Source organism: Chanodichthys erythropterus, chromosome 19 (assembly GCF_024489055.1).
Source record: "Chanodichthys erythropterus isolate Z2021 chromosome 19, ASM2448905v1, whole genome shotgun sequence".
Lineage (NCBI taxonomy): Eukaryota > Metazoa > Chordata > Actinopteri > Cypriniformes > Xenocyprididae > Chanodichthys > Chanodichthys erythropterus.
Genome location: NC_090239.1, coordinates 12,150,346 through 12,172,661, shown reverse-complemented (window position 1 = coordinate 12,172,661; position 22,316 = coordinate 12,150,346). Strand labels below are relative to the sequence as shown.

Genomic DNA, 22,316 nt, shown 5'->3' with positions numbered 1-22,316 from the left:
CAGGAATTGATGCATGCATGCAGCATGAATGACGAACACTTTGTAAAGAAGAATTCTGAGGGTTATATTAGCTGTGTGAACTTTGTTTATGCTGGTTAAGGCAGTCAAGAGCTCGGGGGTGGGGGTGGGGGAGCGCGAGATTTAAAGGGGCCGCGCACTGAATCGGTGCATATATAATTATGGCTCAAAATAGGCAAAAAAATTAATTAAAAAAATTTTGAGCTGAAACTTCACAGACACATTCAGGGGACACCTTAGACTTATATTACATCTTGTTAAAACTGGTTCTAGGGCACCTTTAACAAGTCTCTTATGCTCACCAAAGCTGCATTTATTTGATCAGAAATACAATAAAAACAGTAATATTGTGAATTATTTTGAATTAATTCAGTGTTTTAATTCAACTGTTTTCTATGTTAATATCTTTTAAAATGTAATTTATTCCTGTGATGGTAAAACTGAATTTTCAGCAGCCATTACTTCAGTGTCACATGATCCTTCAGAAATAATTCTAATATGCTGATTTGGTGCTCAAGAAACATTTATTATTATCATCATCATCAATGTTTATAACAGTTGTGCTACTTAATATTTTTTCAGGATTTTTTGATGAACAGTGTAAAAGTGTAAAAGAACAGCATTTATTTTAAATATAAACCTTTTGTAACATTAAAATTGCCTCTTTTGTTCAATGTAATGTGTCCTTGCTGTATAAAAGTGAATCCTGTTATCATAATACTAACCGTTAAAGTTTCCAGTAGACTGCTATCTACCGTGGTGCCCAGTGTAAAGGGTCCAGCTTCCACTTTTCTCAAATTCTCCTTCACCTCCATCAAGCTAAGCTCCACCTCCACTCGTCGACGCTCTGCCTCACGACACATCTCTTCCATCTGTTTCAGACGAGCCTCCAGGGAGGCCTGCTGAGTGGGGTCTATGTAAGCCATAATCGAAAGCATTTATTAGCATTCTCCAAGCACAGTGACATTATGGTGTATTATATAAAAACATATCTAGTATTTTATAAAATGGTAACAGCATAAAAAGAATCCAAAGTTACAACAACATGAGGGTTTAGAGAACTATTGCTTCAACACATGGGTGTTTCCTAACATGACCATTAGGTGGCGCTGCAGTACCTTGGCAGGAGTTTAGCTCTTCTTTCACCTCTCGCCTGTCTTTCCTCAGCATGGCCAGAGTGTTTTTAACCTCCTCCCTCTCTCGCTCCAGCCGGTCTCTGTCGTCGGTGTAACGTCGCACGTCGGCCTCCGTCCTGTTCTTACCTAATTTCACCTCAACCGACCCCGGGCCTGCTAAACAGAAGGGAATATGTAGGAGCTTGTAAGGAGTCATGACCTACTGCAAGTATACTCACTTGAGTGTATGGTTGGGAAAACACAGCAGTATAAATAAATAAAAGTTTTGTAGGCCCTCACCTGCTGGAGAGAACTTGAGCCTATCGAGAAGTCTATCCGCGCTGGCGGCTCTTCCTCTGGAGGTGGGCGGACTCTGTGCATACGTTAGGGGTAGGGATTGGGTTTGGGGTGACAGAGAGGCCCTTTTTTGGTTTTCCTGACTAAGAAAACTGATTTTTTGAGTCTGGATGTGCAAATTAGGAGCTGGAGAGGGGTCTGCATCCACTCTGGGGGCAACATGTGGAGGGTCCAGGTTCTCGGTGTTGCTCGGTAATGAGGTTTCACATTCAGGCTGTTTTAGAAGATACAAACATTCATTCAGCAAACATTGCGCTACTGTGGCCTTGGTAACGCATACAACTAGATCTATAAACATGCATTTAGAAAATAAACAGGGTGAATTTCCATTGCATGCTGACTTTAAGATTTTCTAATCTTAACCTCTTCAGGCTGTAGCTGATCATCCTGTGGAGCAGCTGAGGGACTGAGCTCTGTCTGTACGCTGTTGGACGCCTGGGGCGACACTCTGCCCGAGCTCGTGTGCAGGAAGGAGCGAACCGGGATCAGATCCAGATACACTCTCTCCTTCCCGTTCTCCTCGACGCTTGCTGTTCCCTCCTCGCTGTCATTCTGAACCTCTTGAACCTCCTACAGCCGGAGAGAGGAACAGTATCAGAGAAACATTATTGAAGTTGGATGGCCTGCAGGGTTACAAAAACACAACACTGTCACAGCAATGACTTCCTGTCACTCGTATTATTTCTGGCTGACTGCTAATTGAATCTTCGAATGTCCTGAGTCTATGACTCAGAATAAACACAGCTGCAATAAAGTGGGAGGTGTAGATTTACGACAAAAGCATCACAAGGGTGTTTTACCCACCTCCTGTTCGTTCTCTATGGATGCCACATCATCGTATATGTCATCACAGGTATGAGGGTCTGACGGAGGGCTGTCTGTGTATGTGTTAGGCTCTGAGTACCTCCTCTGCATTAAACTGACAAATACACACAAATCAGGCTCCAAAAAAGCAAACAAATCTATCATATGACCGTGAATGTAGTTCACAAGTCACATGAGCCAGTTTTATGGTCATTTTGCCTCAGTCCATAGGATATAGTTCATATTTTCTACTTTTGTGCACCACGGAAGAAACCTCTGCGGGTTTAGGATGACATGAGGGTGAGTAATTGATGACAAATTGTTCATTTTTGTGTGAACTACTCCTTTAAAGGCACAGTATGTAATTTTCGCCTCTAGAGGTCACTTATTCAAAACAATAACAAAGGCGTAGCTTGATGACGCTTTTAAGGAGTGTGGAATTATGGGAGTTGTCGTCTTCACCTTTACTGCCGATGGAAATCAATGTGACAAATCAAAATTATGTTCATGGATGAAGTAATGAAATAAAGTTTTATGACCGTTATGTTTGATCACATGATTTTTTGAATTAGCTGCAAGTAATTTAATGTTTAAAGGTGCCCTAGAACTTTTAAAAAGATGTAATATAAGTCTAAGGTGTCTCCTGAATGTGTCTGTGAAGTTTCAGCTCAAAATACCCCATTGATTTTTTTTAGTTCAATTTTTAACTTCCTATTTTGGGGCATCATTAGAAATGAGCTGATTCAGGGTGTGTGGCCCTTTAAATCTCGTGCTCCCCGCCCCAAGAGCTCGCGCTTGCCTTAAACAACATTAAAAAAGTTCAAACAGCTAATATAACCCTCAAAATGGATCTTTACGAAGTGTTCGTCATGCAGCATGTCTAATCGCGTAAGTACAGTGTTTATTTTGATGATTACATTTGATTCTGAATGAATTTGAGGCTATGCTCCGTGGCTAACGGCTATTGCTACACTGTTGGAGAGATTTATAAAGAATGAAGTTGTGTTTATGAATTATACAGACTGCAAGTGTTTAAAAATGAAAATAGCGATGGCTCTCTTGTCTCTGTGAATACAGTAAGAAACGATGGTAACTTTAACCACATTTAACAGTACATTAGCAACATGCTAACGAAACATTTAGAAAGACAATTTACAATATCACTAAAAATATCATGTTATCATGAATCATGTCAGTTATTATTGCTCCATCTGCCATTTTTTGCTATTGTCCTTGCTTGCTTACCTAGTCTGATGATTCAGCTGTGCACATCCAGACGTTAATACTGGCTGCCCTTGTGTTATACCTCAATCATGGGCTGTCATATGCAAATATTGGGGGCGTACACCCCGACTGTTACGTAACAGTCTGTGTTATGTTGAGATTTGCCTGTTCTTCAGAGGTCTTTTAAACAAATGAGATTTATATAAGAAGGAGGAAACAATGGAGTTTGAGACTCACTGTATTTCATTTCCATGTACTGAACTCTTGTTATTCAACTATGCCAAGATAAATTCAATTTTTGAATCTAGGGCACCTTTAATACTAAGTTACTACTCATATATGTCACTTTATTTGTCAAATTAAATGTTGGGGTAACAAAGTGCAGTTTTATATGTTCAAAACAATCATACTAAAAGTACATTTGAACACACCCACAGCATTTGCAAAAAAGCTGAATTAGTATTTATGCATAACACATACTGTATTTAATTACACTGTCATAGACTTGTTCACTAGACTTGTTAAACGGTGTTAGGAAATATTGATCCTCGTTTTATTTTTCCTCTTGTCCAAAACTCTTCTTGGGTCATTCGATTCACCCGTAAGTTTATGTTTCTTGGAGTTATCTTTGGCGACAGAACCTGCTGCAAACGAATAATTGTGGTCCATGACGACTGTGTGAAGCAGCAACACTATTAATTCCAAATTTTTTCATGAGACTCACTGTTTTGCCATGGTTTTTATGGCAGTAAAAGTGGAAACAGAGGATTACATGGACATGAAGCCATTGACATGAGGAGGGACGTTACAAAATATATAACATGGTGCTAGTGGTTTTTGGATATTTTAATGCAAAAAATCTTACTTATTGTGCCTTTAATATTGTATGTTAATTTTGAATAACTACTGATGTACAGGAAGTAACTTACTACATGGATGTCTTGGCAGCATTGACAATACTGGATATTCTCTCTGAGTTCACATAGTCGTAGGTGAGATCTTCTGGTTCTGTTTTGGTGCCGGTTTGTGACAGTATGAGCCCGAGCCAGTGGCCCATATCAGCAGAGGATTTAGCCTGGATAGAAAAAAGAGGATATGTAATCATTGATACCCTGCTGAGATATTAATATACCTTAACAGGTGCAACTGGGCCTGTTTAAACGATCCGCAAATAGGAAGTCAGTTTGCTATTGACTTCATTCTGGCCTGTAGATGGCAGTCACGTTGAAGTTTATATTGAATCCCATGCAGTAATTTTGTCCCATCTGTCGTTGTTTACTGAGATGTGTCTAACTGAAAACTGATGATAAACAACTCAAGAATGAAGGAAGGAAAAGTTAGATACACAAATACACTATCATTTAAAAGTTTGAGGTCAGTAAGATTTGTTTTTAAAGAAATTGATACTTTTATTAATCAAGGATTCATTAAATTTAAAGTGACATCAAAGACTTTTACATTGTTACAAAATATTTATATTTCAAATAATTTACTGTTCTTTTGAAATGTCTATTTCACGAGTTCACATTTACATATTATTAAATACAGTAAAAGTTATGCGTATTTGGCGAGCTGTCCGGGGGAAGGGATCTGAGCTCGGAATTTTGGCCCAAACCCAGAGAACTCCCCCTGGTTGTGGTAAAAAATAGATAGAACTAGAAGTGAGGAGATGGGGTGGATGAGGGATGCTGATTAACTGTCAACGAACAGTAAGTCTGCTGTGTTTATACCTCTTTTCACTGGTTGAGTTGATTAACTGAATGTTCTCCACTTGTGCTAATAAGGTTAATTATCTGAACCTGCTCCTCCCGAAATTTGTTAATAAAACATCATATATAACCGTTTCCACACAAATATTAAGCAAAACTGCTTTCAGTATTTATATTATAAGAAGTGTTACTTAAGTAGCAAATCAGCATATTTGGACCATTTCTGAAGGATCATGTGACACTGAAGACTGGAGTAATGATGCAGAAAATTCTAAGAATATTAAAATATTAGCTTTGAATCTTGCAAAGTTGTAAACACCAAAACTAAATGAAGAGGGAAGTTCCATACATCTCAGAAATCTCATTCAGGCTGATGGCCTGATGCCAAGATACATGAGGGCATCAGACAGTGGTAATGGGAAAACAGTGGCTCATCATGAGAGTGTAAAGAATTACTAATCTGTGACCTTGTAACTTCCGGTTTACAGCAGCATCTTTTGTTTTACACCACAGATTGCCAACAGTTCATTTGCTGAATGACTAGTATTGCACAAACACACACAAAACGTACTAGCTACTTATAAGGTACTGGTTAAATAAGAGCACTTGTGAGGAAGAAGCAATCACAGAATTGCCAAGATTTGCTAGGTACTTTGGAAGATAGTACATTTTGTTTGAGATACTTAACAGCAAGCTTTATAGACTTATAGACTTTCCACAGTCTATTATTGTGGTCTCATCTCTTTCAGATCTCTAAACTGCACACAGAAACAAAACGCCGTGGTTGTTTGCTTTACAGAATGCTCAGATGATCTCTTCCTGTCTAAGTGGGTGGAATAAGCTGCACAGTTTTGCTACAGTATGAAGGACTTTAGTAATGAACTTCATTGCTTTCTACTCACTTCTAGGATAGCGAGCTCCTCTCCATCCATTTGGATGCGGAATGAGTACAGGTGCTCAGGGCTGGGGTCTGGCAGTACAAAGCATCCCTCGAGAGACAGTGGCTGCTGGGCCACTTTGCTTTTGCTTTTGTCATTGTAGATCCAAAGCTGCCTGTCCTTCACTGAGCACCACCGGCTTCTCCAATGGGTGTTCACCAGGACATTAAGGTAGCCTGGAACAAAGAGAAAGTGATGAAAATAGTAGGTTGTGAGGTAGTTTAAAAGCTTGAATATTGTGATGATTGGTTACCTGACGTATCCACAGCCTTCTCTGGACTTTCCAAAGAGGAAATCTTCTTTTTACCAATGTTCATAAGGTTACTAAACTTGCCGTATTTCTTCTTAACTACAGTTTAAATGACAAAAAAAATTAGTAAATAATAAAAAAAAAAAAAAAAAAAAAATATATATATATATATATATATATATATATATATATATATATATATATATATATATATATATATATATTATTTTTTTATTATTATTATTATTATTTTTTTTACACACACATATATACATATTAGTTCAAAAGTTTGGGGTTGTAAAATCTGATGATCAAGGTGGCATTTATTTGATCAAAAAAACGTCTTGGGTTACGAGTGTAACCCTTGTTCCCTGAGTAAGGGAACGAGACGCTACGTCAACGACGTGATGGGAATCCTCTGCATTTTTGTGTTCGTGAAGCACTATTGTATCTAACCAATGAGAGAACGCGACGTCAGAGGCGGGTGACGTCACGGACCGGAACCTACAAAGCATGCCCGGAAACAAAGAGCGCTAGCTTCTGTGATATGTCTGAAGTAAGCGCTCCAGGCATGCTGGAGGTACGGCAACGTGACGTAGCGTCTCGTTCCCTTACTCAGGGAACAAGGGTTACACTCGTAACCCAAGACGTTCCCTTTCGTGGGAACTATCGACGCTACGTCAACGACGTGATGGGAACGCTGTCCCAACTACGCCGAGCCTCCAGGTGCCTGGCTACTATCTTGTAAAACCAAAGCACCCGGAGTTCTATTCACATTAAGATTATAAAATCTGATGAAGGTGTGCTGGGATGACCATCCAGCAGCACCACAAATGTCAGCCAAGGGAACCCCTGACATATAAGCTCTTGAAGCAGCCATACCTCTTGTTGAGTGTGCCCTAACATCCAAGGGGCACGGACGCCCCAGGGCTTTATAAGACAAAGTGATGGCCTCAACCACCCACTTACTCATCCTTTGCTTGGACGCTGGGCCCCCTCGACTCGGGGACCCATAACATACGAACAGCTGATCTGATTTCCTCCACAGGGCAGCTCTGTGGACATATGCATCCAGCGCCCTCACAGGGCACAGCAAATTAAGTTCTTCCTGATCCGGATTAGTGAACGGAGGGGGATAAAAAGCCTCCAGAACAATAGGACCTGGGACCCTAGTGGGGACCTTAGGTACGTACCCAGGCCTTGTATGTAAAAAGGCCTTAACCATGCCTGGTGCAAACTCTAAACATGATGGTAGAACCGAAAGAGCTTGAAGGTCACCTATCCTCTTCAAGGATGAGATGGCCAACAAAAACACAGTCTTCAATGTGAGCATTTTATCTGACACATCTTCCAAAGGCTCGAAGGGTGCCTTAGCCAGCCCTTGTAACACAATGGCTAAGTCCCAGGTCGGAGATTTTTGGCGTACTGAAGGCCTCAACCTCAGTGCACCACGAAGGAAGCGAACAACTAAGGGGTCTCGACCTGCCGAGACACCACCCATAGGAATGTGATAAGCTGAAATAGCAGCCACATACACTTTTAGTGTGGAATGAGTTAGGCCTTCTGAAAGCCTTTCTTGAAGGAACCGAAGCACACAGCTGATAGAACAATGGACAGGGTCCACCTTAAGATGACTACACCATGTAGAGAACACCTTCCACTTATACATATAAAGCTTCCTCGTAGACGGAGCTCTGGACTGAAGGATGGTCTCCACAACCTCGGTTGGGAGACCAGACTCTATGAGCCTTGCCCCTCAGGGGCCAGGCCCACAGTTTCCACATTTCCGGACGGGGATGTAAAATCATGCCGCCCGCTTGGGACAGGAGATCCTGTCTGACTGGAAGCTCCAGAGGAGAGCCGTGAAGAAGCGATACTAGGTCCGCAAACCATATTCTCGTTGGCCAGAAAGGAGCCACCAATATCAGGTCTGCCCCTTCCTGACGGACTTTGTCCAGAACCCCCGGGAGCAGAGAGACTGGGGGAAAAGCATACAGGCGTCGCCTCGGCCACGTCTGTAACATGGCATCCAACCCCAGAGGAGCTGGATGCCTCAGAGAGTACCACAGAGGGCATTGAGTTGACTCCTCTGAGGCAAAAAGATCGACTTCCGCTCGACCGAATGTTCTCCATATGAGCTCCACTACTTCTGAGTGAAGCTTCCATTCCCCCGGACTCGCGCTCTGCCTCGACAGAGCGTCCGCCCCCATATTCAAATACCCCGGAATATACGCCGCCCTTAGTGAGAGTAACTTCCCTTGGGTCCACAGGAGGATGTGACTGACCAGTTTGCATAGTGGACGAGACCGCAATCCCCCTTGGTGATTTATGTAGGAGACCACCGTAGTGTTGTCTGTCTGAACCAACACATGGTGGCCCCTCAGGTCGGGGAGGAAGTGTTTCAGAGCCTGAAACACTGCCAGCATCTCCAGCCGATTTATGTGCCAGGAGAGCTGGTGTACCTCCCAATGACCTTGAGCTGAGCGACCACTCATGATCGCTCCCCAGCCCGTGAGGGACGCATCTGTCGTAAGCATTACGCGACGACATGAAGTTCCCAACACGGGTCCTTGGGACAGGAACCAAGGCTTTTTCCACATGACCAGAGCACGAAGGCACCGCCGCGTGACTTTGATCATGCGAAAAGGATTTCCCCTCGGAGAAAACCCCTTGGTCCTGAGCCACCACTGTAAGGGTCTCATGTGCAGAAGGCCAAAAGTAACAACGTTGGACGCAGCCGCCATCAGACCCAACAGTCTCTGAAACTGTTTTACAGTGAGTGACCGGCCTAACTTCACCCCATTCACGGCCCCGAGAATGGAAGTCACACGAGCGGGAGTCAATTGCGCCCGCATCGTGATCGAATCCCAGATTACCCCAAGATAGTTGGCAACCTGACTCGGAACCAGCACACTTTTCTTGGCGTTGAGCCTCAGCCCAAGCTTCTTCATGTGCGACAACACAACATCTCGATGTTGAGCTGCCAGACGTTCTGTTTGAGCTAAAATCAACCAATCGTCGATATAGTTCAGCACGCGGATGCCCTGGAGTCTCAGAGGAGCCAAGGCTGCATCCACGCACTTCGTGAACGTGCGGGGTGATAGTGATAGGCCGAAGGGAAGAACCTTGTATTGGTATGCTTCGCCCCCGAAAGCAAACCTGAGGAACTTCCTGTGAGAAGGATGGATGGAAATGTGAAAATATGCGTCCTTCAGATCTATCGCCACAAACCAGTCCTCGGATCTGATCTGTGGAATAATCTGTTTGAGTGTAAGCATCTTGAACTTCAACTTCTTCACAGATCGATTTAGCATACGAAGATCTATGATCGGACGCAACCCCCATCCTTCTTTGGAACAATGAAGTAGCGGCTGTAAAAGCCCGACATTTTGCTGGGAGAGGGAACCCGTTCTATAGCCCCTTTTTGCAAAAGCGTCGTAACCTCTTGTTCCATTACCAGAGACTGCTCTGGAGCTACCACCGTGTGAATCACTCCACTGAACCTGGGCGGACGAGAACCGAACTGAATTCTGTAGCCCTGTTCTACCATGAGCAGCACCCATTTCGAAATATTCGGAAGACATTTCCATTCCTCCAAAAATTCTACTAAGGGAACCAGCCTCTCGAGACTGGTCTCTGGTGTTTTTTGAGCACTTGGCTCGTTTATCTGACGCGGCGCACCGGCAGATAAGCGAATCACGTGCTGGCCGAACCTCCTCGGAGGATCGACAGAGACTGCTGCGCCCTGTCGCACACTGGGTGGCAGGGTTGGCAGAACAGTCCCTTGAGGGCACCGATGGGGAACGATAGAAATTAATCGTCGAACCCCTTCGGAGGGGGCTGCCCTCAGAAACCCTGGCCCATGAGCGTCAGGATTTCTTTTGGGAAGCCTTCCGGGAAATAATGACGGTCCTCAGATCCGCCCTACCCCCGGAAGGCTTCGGCTGTGCAGCACGCTCCGGTCCCCAAGCTTTCCGCGGGGGAGCACGGGCGGCCACACTAGCCCTTTTGCTGGGACCTGTGTCCCGAGGAGCCGGCTATCGGCTGAGGCTGCCCCCGCCCAGCAGCCTCAGGGGGATGAGATTTTCGGGGGAGGAACCTATGGAACGCCGCTTTCTGCTTTTTCGCCTCCTCGAACCTGTCGACGACAGTATTAACTGCGTCGCCGAACAGGCCCTCGGAGGAAAGCGGCGCATCCATAAGGATGTGTTTATCCTTCTCCTTAATATCAGCTAGGTTGAGCCACAGATGTCTCTCCGTGGCCACCAGGGCTGCCATAGAGCGGCCTACTGACTTGGCCGTCTCCTTGGTGGCACGGAGAGCTAAATCTGTGGCCTTCCTCAACTCCTGAATGGTTTCGAAGGTTACCTCCCCACTTTCGTCAATCTCCCCCAGCAGGTCAGCTTGGTATGCCTGCAGTATTGACATAGTGTGCAGACATGCCGCAGCCTGACCCGCTGCCGAATAAGCCTTGCCCACCAGATTCGATGTTTGCTTTAAAGGTCTGGTGGGCAACGTCGGGGATTTCAGGGACGATGCAGACTCGGGCGAGAGATAGCTCGCAAGCGTCTCTTCAACCCGAGGCATCGCCCCATAACCGTGTTGCTTCAGCCCAGTAATATTGCTGTACATTGATGTCTGAGGGCTGAAGACACGGTACTGCACAGGTCTAATCCACGACCTCGACACCTCGGTGTGGAGGTCGGGAAAGAACGGCAGTCCCCGACGCTGGGGTAGTGACCTAGCTGGGAGGAAGCGTTCATCCAACTTGCTTTTAACTTTAGGAACGCTTTCCTCCGCGGGCCAGCTTATATTTAGTTTCTCTACTGCCCGGGTCACTACCTCCATAAGCTCCTCATGGGCTGGAGATGAGGATGACGGTCCCTCATCACCACCCTCGACACCTTCCACATCGACCTCCTCGGAGGACGATATGTTCAGTGTCGGTGCCTCCCTTTGAGGGGAAGAAACCGCAGCGCGTGCTTCCACCACCAAAGGAGAGACACTAGATCTAGCAGGTAAGGGGAGCGATAAGGCAAAGCCCGTCTCTCCCCCCTCTGCTAGATCCATTTGTGAACCCCACGAGTGCAGCCTTCGCCGTGCCTCGGCAGCAGCGGGACCAGACCCGCGGGGAACACTCGCCGCGGCGCCCTCCTCGAAGAGCGCCCGGCGTGAGCGCAGCGCCCTGAGAGTGAGCCGCTCGCAGTGCACACAGACAGCCCCCTCGAGAGCTGCCTGTGCGTGCTCAACTCCCAGGCACTTCACACACATGTCGTGTGTGTCCCCCGCCACGATGAATCGCGGACAGGGAGGCGCACACTTAGTGAAACGCTGGCTTTCCGTCATTATATATATATATATTGTGTATGTGTCTTATTCACTTTCTGGAAACTCTTGTCCTCAGACGAAGAGATCACTTTTTTTGGCGAGATGGTAGACAAACAACAGTAAATAAGACAGACAAGATACAAATAGCGCTTACTGAAGACAACAGAAGCTAGCGCTCTTTGTTTCCGGGCATGCTTTGTAGGTTCCGGTCCGTGACGTCACCCGCCTCTGACGTCGCGTTCTCTCATTGGTTAGATACAATAGTGCTTCACGAACACAAAAATGCAGAGGATTCCCATCACGTCGTTGACGTAGCGTCGATAGTTCCCACGAAAGGGAACAGTGAAAGCAGTAATATTGTGACATTATAAAATAAGTCATTTATTCCTGTGATGGCAAAGCCATTTCTCCAGTCTTCAGTGTCACATGATCCTTCAAAAACATTCTAATATGCTGATTTGCTGCTCAAGAAACAATTCTTATTATTTTCAATGTTGAAAACAGTTGTGCTACTGAATAAAAATATAAATTACTTAAAAAAAACATATTGACCCCAAACTTTTGAATGGTAGTACTGTTTATATAGTATAATCAATGAAGCTTTCTACTCTGGAAGTGCTTGTTGACATGTCACTCAGTTGATGGATGCCCCATTTCTGTTTTTAATGCTGCATTTTCTGTTTTTATACCAATGTATTTCTGTTGAAAAAAAATGGTGGTATACAAAATTTTAATCAATTCTGCAGCTTAAAGCTGATTGGTCCAAGGTTAGCCATCATTCTGACTTGATGTTCACACTACCAGTTTAAACAACTTCAAATCACTTTCAGTGTAGACAAGCAAACTGACATCTAAAAGAAGGGCTGAAACAGTCCACTCTCACCATCTTTGTTTTCCAGGTTCTCTGCATGACTGTCTGTGCTGCTGCCACTCTCAGATGCCACTGAGTATCTCTCGCTCTGCTCACCCTGCCAGAAAAGGTAGAACTTTATAGCTTAACCTGACACAGAGACTATTTTTATGAAAAATCCATCCACAATTATAGTGTTTAATACATAAATCAATCAGGGAATAAACCTCAATCTGTCATACCTTAGTACAGATGAGTGTTGGAGAGTCAGTTACATCAGATCCAGCAGTATTTTTCGGACTAATTTCCTGAATAACCTGAAGAAGATGAAACAAGGGTGTAACAAACCGAACACTGATTAAATTATTCCTCCATATGGGTAAAAACTCCATTGCCCCTCACCTTCAGCCATTGTTCGGCCTGCTCTTTGCTCTGCAGGCCCAGGACAATGGCCTCTCCACCCAGTGGGGTTATTTTCAGCTTGTGTTCTTTCCTTTTTGTTTGCTTCTCTTTGTAGACAACACTGCAGCCCAGCAGACTGATATCCAGCAGGGGAGTCTGATCCTTTGAGCTTTTGTAGCACTGAATACAGTAGCATACAGAAAACCGGATTCATTTTTTGTGGTTTATACTACCTATTTTAAGAATGATATATAATTCGTAGTAGAGCTTTATTAAAATTGTTGATATTCCACTAGTGGTAAATGTAAACATAAAACATCCTTGTAGCATAAATATTAGAGCATGGCGCTAGTAGTGTCTGCCAGATAAATAAATGTAAAATGTTCACAACCCATTTTTCTTCTGTAATGTGAGATTTTTGATGTCAAAATGTGGGGAGGAGCTTGGTTTTTATTCACTGGACATTGATCGAATCATGATTGGTGGATGAATGAAATAGGAAAGTCATTTCAAGGGTTGTGCAAGTTGTTACATTTTGATTAAAGATTACAAAAAGACTAACATTTGTTTTCTTCTGAATAACGTGCAACAATAAATCATGCACAGGTAGACCAGAAATGTACATTAAGAAATAAATATGGTCCATTTGTCCATATAATGACTTTAAATTGTCTGTTTGAAAGGACAAAGTTAAAAGCATACATTTAAGTAAATTATTATCAGTATTAGTAACAGATGTAAACCCTTGATTTCAAACACTGGGATTTGTGTAAACATTCCTATCATAGATCAGCTATGGGTGGGAAATGGGTGTCACTCACACAAGCAATGATGTCACCTACCAGGAGACGATGCTCGCGAATGACACACAGCTGTTTAGCCCACTGACCGAGCCACTTCTTCCTCCAGAGGAAGGCACAGATCCGCGCATCCTTCATTAGCTCGATGGATGCCTCAGGAGACGGCCACTGGTGCTGGGCTGTGGACTTACCCTTCGTCACTTCTTCCTCATCATAGGACTCATATGAACTGCTCACTGGTTCTGTATCTTCTGTAAATGTGAAACGAGAGAAAAATGTGAGGCAATAAGAAAAAAGGGGAGGCTAGGGATGATCTGATTCTTCATTATTACCAGTGCACAGGGATCATCTAAATTCATAGTAACTCACTGCAAATTCTCCCAGCAAAATCGGAAAATGAACACAAAAATGAACGTTCTGTTGTTACAGTCCAGTATGACTTTCTTCCGTGGAAAATAAAAGGAATGACAATAGAGTTAGAAAATGACGACAAATTTTTTAACTGGATTGTATGAGCTAGTTATGAGCTAGTTAGGCTATATGTATGTATGTATGTGTGTATATATATATATATATATATATAGAAAAGTATAGAAAGAGAAAGTACACTATGAATATGTGCGGCATGCTCTTAAGCCAGCAAGCACATGCAAAGTCAGCGACCTCAAGCTTGGACACATTAAACAAAGAGGTTTTCCCAGAGTCGTGTGCTTCACCGTAGCCAATAAAGTTAGTGCTGTTTGTTTGTTTTTCTCTCCTGATGCACATTGAGAGAAACAGAGATAGATACCCCGAGTGATCACAGCAAAGACCACACTGTTTGAAGCTTCTACGCATTTCCTGACCCCTGTGATGATGGCAAAGCAACCAAAATCTACAGAAACACAGGAGGGCAATAAAAGGGGAAATGCAATAAGGGAAGAAGAGAAAAAAAAAATCAGGTGAGAAGCTACAGATAGTGAAACCTTATGTGGCTTACATGTCACATGAAAGAAACAGGAAGAGTAAATAAGTTTTAAGTGCATTTGATGCATGGGAAATGTTTGTTAGAATTGCATAAACTCAATATTGATATCTTGGTCTGCACTAAATATTTGTGTCTTGTGGTTTTAATGCTTGTATTATTTTAGGGCTTCATCACTGTCAGGATGTATCCAACTGGAAATTTGCTTTACTTATCCTAAACCATGAGGTTTGGCTTGATATCAGCTGCCGAAACAAGTGCCGAAACATCTCAGATTTTGGCCCTGCACATCCCTTGTGTGTTGATATTATACAGCACAGCTGCATGCTAATGCCTCTGTATCCTTTGACCAAAAAGAGACGTCATTTGCTGAAGAATATTGTAAATGATTGTCCCCTCACTGGGCTGAACTCTGCAACCCCAGCCAAATGCCCCATCACTGTTGGCCCCATTTCCTGGGCTCACAGTCAATCTTCCATCACTGCGTGTCCAGAGCCAGAGGACTGGTTACTGCTGAACAAAGACCATCACTGTTTTCTGTGCTCCCTGCCTGCAGGCTTCTCAGTATCACAGTAAAGCTGTAGACTACAGTGGAGCTCAAACAGAGCACTCAATGACCACAGGTTCACTCTCATAGGACAAGAGCAACAAGAACAAAAATCACTAACCCAGTCATTTCTGAACCAGGTTAAAAAGTGGTTAGACATGAACGTCAAAGAAAAGAATCAACTGTAGAAGATAGAAATGTAGGGCACCTTTGGGCTCAATTAGAGACGTACCATTGATGCTTATAGGGTCATATGGTTGTGGATCTTCATAGTAACTTTCAGGCTCTAGAGATGCTGGAGCAGGAGCTGGTGGAAGAGGAAAGGGCTCCCTCCCTATGTTGCACTGAGAAAAAATGAATGAGAAAAAAGAGAAAGATGTTATTCTCATTATTCATCAAATCATAGTACATTTTTTATGTATTACCATTTTTAAAATGCTATGTTGGATGCTGGTCTCCTGAATGTGAGTTTGCAATCAGCGTTTCAGAGATGGAGCAAATTCATATATTTTTAAAAAAAATTTAATAAATGAATACATATTAATCATTGCACTTTAATAAAATAGTATAAAATATGAAAACAAATCACAAAATTATTATTATATATATATATATATATATATATATATACACACAGTCAAACCAAAATGTATTCGGACACCTTGAACATTTCACTCATTATAACAGTTTATTCACTATAGTTTAAAATTTGGTAATAAAATATGACAATATCTCAGAGTTAAACTGTGTCAGAAAAAATAATCTTAATTATGTCAGATAACACTTATGCAAAACATGATCAGGTCATTGATTATCAGTTTTACTGGTAGTCCACTGTATGAAGAATTATTGGGTATAATATGTCATAGTTTATTTTATTTTGCTATCCTCACTTACATAAATGAACTATAGTGTCCTGCACCCACTAGTAAAAATATTTATCTATATATATCTAGTGTCTGAATAATTTTTAGCTGATATAAACATTGAGTTTGGGCTTTTAGGGAGGAAAAAAAGCACACCGCTATGAAGGAAAGAAATGCACTAAAATCGCACAGCCCTATTTTCTTGCTGTCTTTGCTGTATGGTTACTGTAATTGCAACGTCTCTGCAATAACTAAAAATTTATTGTCCTTTTCAGACACCTCACCTCAGCTGCACATAGAAAAAGAGTTTTGCGTCATCTGATCGGCTCTTCTGATCGGTCTTTATAGAAACCACAACTATATAAAACGATTACCAGAACACCCTTAACACTCTGAGGTTACAAATTACATAGATGTAATTTTTTCACAATAAGCAGTAATGACGCGATGACGCGCCCACAATGCAGCCCTGAAGTATCAGCAGAGATCGAGTCGACTAGATCATCCATTGTGAAGACATCATCAACACGACAGCCAGTGCCACAGTTCCTCAACAAACCGTCCACACTGGCGTGATGAATACGATCCTCAACTGGACACGACCACAACACAGCCCTGAAGTATCAGCAGAGATCGAGTCAACTAGATCATCCATTGTGAAGGCCTCATCGATATGACAGCCAGTAGCACAGTTCCTCAACAAACCGCCCATACCAGCGTGATGAATACGATCCTCAACTGGATGGAACTGAAATAAATACTTTGATTATTGCAACCTGAATCGTAACAAAGCACTGTTTGCCAGAGGAGAACTGGCTCCCCGACTAAGCCTGGTTTCTCCCAAGGTTTTTTTTTCTCCATTTTAACACCTATTTGCCACTTGTTTGCCACCTGATGGAGTTTGGGTTCCTTGCCGCTGTCGCCTTTGGCTTGCTTAGTTGGGGACACTTGACATTTGACTTGACATTCGATATTCAACAGTTTTCTTGACATTTATTCAACAGTGCTTTGATCTGCCTGCATTGACACTATTCTTTAAGAGCTGCTATGCAGCCAAAATGTATGTACCAGTTATCAATGTAAAGCTGCTTTGACACAATCTGCATTGTAAAAAGCGCTATATAAATAAAGGTGACTTGACTTGACTTGAATAACCAGGGATATGTATTAAGAAAACTCGTCAATTTCAGAAAGGAATAACAAGCAAAACATCCTTGGTAAGCCAGCTTCACCACACTATACTAGTCAAATAGCTTCAGTTTTGCTGATAAGCTGCATGACTATGCTGGTTCAGTAGCTAGACCACTAAAAACCAGCCTGTTCCAGCATGAAAATCTTTTCAGCAGAGATAATAAACACACAAAGTGCAAAGCACAAATATGCGAATGCTGAATCTGAGCTGAACATCTCTAATACAATCCCATATGACTCAGATAGAAGGACTCCCCAGAGATGAGCCTGCCCTGCCATTTCTGCACCTGTCTTTCATGTGGGTTTTCTTTCTGACCGAAGGGGGATTCTTCCTCGAAACTGATCTCTTCCTGACCTCAGCCCTGCTCAGCTAGAAAAGGAATTCCACACGTGTTTGCCTGCAGGAGTAATGGTTTTAAAAGGGTGTGGAGCTAGCTATGAGGTTTCCCAAATCAGCCGGTTCATAACATTACTAAATTCCCCTACTGATACCCACAATGCAATGACAGCCCCTGGGCAAAAAGACCACTGATCCTCTCCTCATCACACAAAAAAACACACTAATAGACACACAGGGCTGATGAGGGTTAGCGGTAGCTTGTGAACCATAAAGTTGAATGATGACGAGAGGTTACAGACAAGCGGCTGGGAAAATCTCCTCTCTCTTGCATTTTACTTGAACTAAGTGGTTTGATTGAAACCTCCTGCTTGAATTGACGTGCTTGTGCTCCTCAAAAGCAGAAGTGAGGCGAACAGGCAGGCTAAGTTATAGCAAGGCATATATATAAACAACTGGAGGTCAAGGACACAGGACGTTGAATGCAAAAGCTTGCTAGAGGCTCCACTGCTGTAAGTGATGCAGAACGAGAGTAAACGACGCATTCAAGAGGGACCGATGATACATATTAGGGTTTTGGTGGGAAAATAAGAACAGCCCCACACAGGAGGAAAATACTGATTGAACTGAGTAGAAAGTATTGTTTTTCTCACATCGACCCCAACTCACAAGCCCCACATTTCTCACTTCGTCCCACCCTACACTCAACATAAAATCTTTGAAACAGAAAACAGTGTGCTGAGTTCTCAAGCATCTGAAAATGTTTAAAAAAGAAAGCAAAGGCATTTCAGGGAAGCGTCAAACTCAGTTTCACTTCTTCTCCGGCCACTGGCGAGGATCATGTCCACATCCCAGAATAACCATGACAACAGTGAAAGATGTTTATATGCTGCTAAGTGGTTGTAAAAATCTCTGTGAGCAAAAGAAAAATCCTAAAATCTTAGTACTGTATGTTGAGACTGAACTCCACCCCAGACTTGTTTCTAATCCACAAATCACACCATCTTCTCCTTAAAAGAAAAAAAGAAAAGAAATGAAGTCTATATAGGAAACATTTCAAGTCTGAGGCATAAATAATGATGAAGCACCAGTCTCTGGGACAAAAAGTGAAAAAATGCAAGTGGGCAAGAGACCAAAAGAACACCCAGAACATGGAAAATCCCCCGTTCCCATGCCAAAAAATTCAGTGAAGAAAAAACGTAACACTTCTGAAGTAGAGAGGGGTACTGAAGGAAAATAATCTTTTTAGCTTTATTTAAAAAACAGGAGTGGTTTTCTGAACTACTGTCATCACTCCATTTATGGGTTTCTGTATTTGAGTCAATTACAGACAGGCTGCATGGTGAAAACACTGGTAAAACTGAAAAAAAGAGTCTACTGTGGAAAAAATGACAGCATAATTATTTAATTCAATTGTTTAATCAAATCAACTTCATTTAAATTGCATTAATTCAGCATTATATTGGAACATAATTACTAGTGCCGATAATTTCCAACTTCTATTTTGAAGTCTGTGGCCTCTACGCTATTTTAGTGTGTCGCTATTTTTAGTGCGGCAAGTAGCTGTGAGTCTGCAGTATGTGCAAACTTGTGTTTACAGGTCAAACCCTTAAAGAGAAACAAACTAACTTGAATGTAGTCTAACTTTGTGGTTCGTGTACAGAGTAATCTGGGTACGGACAGGCAGGATATTGGTGTTATGGGGCCTCCTTGCAATTTGAGTCAGAGCAGGCACAGAAATGAGGAAGTACAAGGAGAAGAGTCTACAGGAGCTCTGAGAGTGCGGGTAGAAGAGAGCGTTTTCACCATAGATAGAGCCATCCTGGGGCAAAACTGTGAGTATTTCCGTGCTCTCTTCCGCTCTGGGATGAAGGACAGCCAGCTGAATGAGTTCCACCTGCAGGGAGGCCTGAAAGCGAGGGGTTTCCTCATTGCCATGGCGGTTTCCAGGGGTGAGTGCCCTGCTATACAAGACCCAGATGAGATTGTGGAGGCCGCAGAGTGTGCAGCTTTCCTCCAAGTGGATGTTCTAGTCCAGCACTTGATAGACCTTCTTGATACTGACAACTGCATTCTTTTGTACCACACGGCAGCGGTGTACGGCTTGTGGAGGTTGTTTCAGAGCGCTGCGGTTTTCATCCGCGATGCTTACACCGACCTGCAAGACGTTATCAAGGCACTCCCAGAGGAGCTGATCTGCTACGTGGAGTCGCTTTCACCAACATCGTTTGTCGCTCTAACGACTCATTCTCCATCCATGAAGATGCTGCAGGACTGCTACAGGACGGTGTTTTACCTCGACGAGGAACCAGGTACTTGGAAACACCTGACTGATCTGCCAACAGATGCCAGCACCTCCATGGCCGGGGTGGCTGTCGTGGGGAACCGGTTGTATATCGTTGGAGGAGTACGGGGAGTTAGTAAACAAACTGTGGACTCAAGCTTCTGTTATGACACAGAAACCAACACTTGGAGTGTGTTTGATGGTCCTCAGCAGTCCAGGTATAACTTTACCCTGGTGGGTCATGACGGACACTTGTATGCCATCGGAGGTGAATTCAACCAAAAGATTATGTCCTCAGTAGAAGCATGTGATGTTTCCACAGGTGCGTGGAAATTTTGTAAGAATGCGCCCCGTTCTGTGGCTGCGCCGGCTAGCGCTGTTGCCAGGCGTAGGATATTTGTGTGTTTCTGGAAGTCTCCGGATACAACGGACATTTATGAATATGCACCCAAAAATGAGGAATGGACACTGGTCACCACTATGGTCAAGCCTCAGAGTTACGGACACTGCATGGTTGCTCATGGCGACAACCTTTATGTTATGAGGAACGGCCCATGTGATGACTTCCTGCGCTGCCTCATGGACTGCTACAACATCACTACGGGTCAATGGACGGCCATGCCAGGACACTACGTCAATAGCAGGGGTGCCCTCTTCACGGCTATGGTGAGGGGGAACTCTGCGTTCACCGTCAACCGCAGTTTGACCCTGGAATATGTAATTTGTGGTGACAAGTGGAAGCCTCGCAGACAGATGACGGGTTTTCCAAAAAGTGGCTCGCTTTGGACCTGCTTACTCAGACTGCCCAAGAACGCAGATACACAGCAGGAACGTGATGCAGAGGAAGCATTGGAGATGAATGCCAATGTGGAATGTGTGGAAGATTTGGTAGAGGCTAATCATCCATTATTGTGATATTGTTGATCAATCTGTTATTTCATTTGCAATTGTAATTAAAGGAATAGTACATTCAGAAAATTATGTCATATGTCTTATGTCTGTTGATCACAAAGGAAGACATTTTAAATAATACGTTGTACACTGTTTTCCACATAATGAAATAAAATGGGGAAATGCAAAGTGAGAGGCAGGTTAAATATTTCTCCTTTTTTGTTTCATTTTTGGCTATACTTTCCCTATCGAATAAATAAAATGCACATATACATCTAATGTTATAAACAATAAATAAAAGCAACTGTCTCTATGAATATTGTTTATGGCAAATAATAAATTAATAGGTGTGAACACTTCTACCGTCTCTCGTTCCCACACGTATGCACACGTGTTCATGCTCTAACTGCGGTTCTCCAGCCTCTATAAACAGCTCCCCGATCGCTTGTGCAGCTGCTGTTAATCAGCTCCAGCACCCCGCAGATGGGTCTGAAGTTCAAAGTCTTCTCACTGGAGAGCTTTAATGCTCTCCATCCTCCTGTCTGTCTGTATGTCTGACTGACTGCAGACTCCCACAGCAGCCTAGGATTGATACAGGAGCTACAAAGTCTTTCAACACAAAGACTTCACGTTTTTTACTTCCTCGTATTTCTCTCATTTAAACAAATGAATGTAATCTTTTAGGGTGATTACTGTTTCTAATCAAGGAAGAATTCATTATTGACCTGCAGGAGTAGCTATTTGGCTTGTGTGTGGCTTATAAACAAAAACACAGCAATTTAAGCGTGGGAAACAGATACATAACAGATATGTGGTAAGTAAAAAGGCCAAAATGGAAGTAATGAGCAGACAATAAAGGACAGCATGACCACAGTGTCTTGCATTGTATAAGTTAGTGTGATTGAAAAAGAGATAGGGATGTGCGATGGAAGATTTTACCCCCCCCGGTTTCACAGATAAGGTTTAAGCCTAGTCCTAGACTAAAATGCATGTTTGCGTTGTTTTAACTGAAAGCAACTTGCACTGACATATCTTAAAACATGTCAGTGCCATTGTTTTGTCTAGTCAAGATGCACGTTTTTTTTTTTCCTAAGGCATGTTTATAAAAGCTTCTTAAATGCCCTAACTGAACTAAGGCCTAATCCTGGCTTAATCTAAGCCCTGTCTGTGAAACCGGGCCAGAATGTACATCAACATTTTTTATACTTCTGATAATATTCAATATACTGTACATCACAATATATATTTCCTCTGCAATGGTTCCTTTCAACCAAACTGACTGCAACTCAATAGCTTAATAGAATAAAAATATGTAATGAAAGTACAATACAGCAAAAATATAGTTAAAATATTTTTTTCAAAGAGTTTTTCACTAAATGAACAAATTATAACAACAAGAATATTAATAATTATTATTGAATTGATTATTCTTAAATCACTG

At 42.7% G+C, this 22,316-nt stretch overlaps 2 protein-coding genes across 3 annotated transcripts in view; one reads left to right on the top strand and one right to left on the bottom strand.

Moving 5' to 3' along the window:
* Window positions 1-22,316, bottom strand: part of afap1l2 (actin filament associated protein 1-like 2) — a 50,519-nt gene that overhangs the window by 3,113 nt on the left and 25,090 nt on the right. Inside the window, exons 5-17 of one of the 2 annotated variants that reach the window (XM_067368899.1) lie at window positions 15,539-15,650; window positions 13,838-14,046; window positions 12,996-13,175; window positions 12,836-12,910; window positions 12,627-12,711; window positions 6,419-6,514; window positions 6,130-6,341; window positions 4,448-4,593; window positions 2,295-2,409; window positions 1,854-2,060; window positions 1,434-1,704; window positions 1,137-1,307; window positions 744-931 (exon numbers count right to left, since the gene is read on the bottom strand). In XM_067368899.1, coding sequence (XP_067225000.1) covers window positions 744-931; window positions 1,137-1,307; window positions 1,434-1,704; window positions 1,854-2,060; window positions 2,295-2,409; window positions 4,448-4,593; window positions 6,130-6,341; window positions 6,419-6,514; window positions 12,627-12,711; window positions 12,836-12,910; window positions 12,996-13,175; window positions 13,838-14,046; window positions 15,539-15,650 — 2,067 coding nt within the window. Of the gene's footprint in view, window positions 1-743; window positions 932-1,136; window positions 1,311-1,433; window positions 1,705-1,853; window positions 2,061-2,294; window positions 2,410-4,447; window positions 4,594-6,129; window positions 6,342-6,418; window positions 6,515-12,626; window positions 12,712-12,835; window positions 12,911-12,995; window positions 13,176-13,837; window positions 14,047-15,538; window positions 15,651-22,316 lie in introns of both variants that reach the window. The other variant, XM_067368898.1, reaches the window with a different exon arrangement.
* On the top strand, window positions 18,089-22,068 carry LOC137007445 (kelch repeat and BTB domain-containing protein 13). The gene has a single exon (XM_067368902.1). It carries the CDS (start codon window positions 19,400-19,402, stop codon window positions 20,897-20,899), a length of 1,500 nt encoding a protein of 499 aa, XP_067225003.1. The 5' UTR covers window positions 18,089-19,399; the 3' UTR covers window positions 20,900-22,068.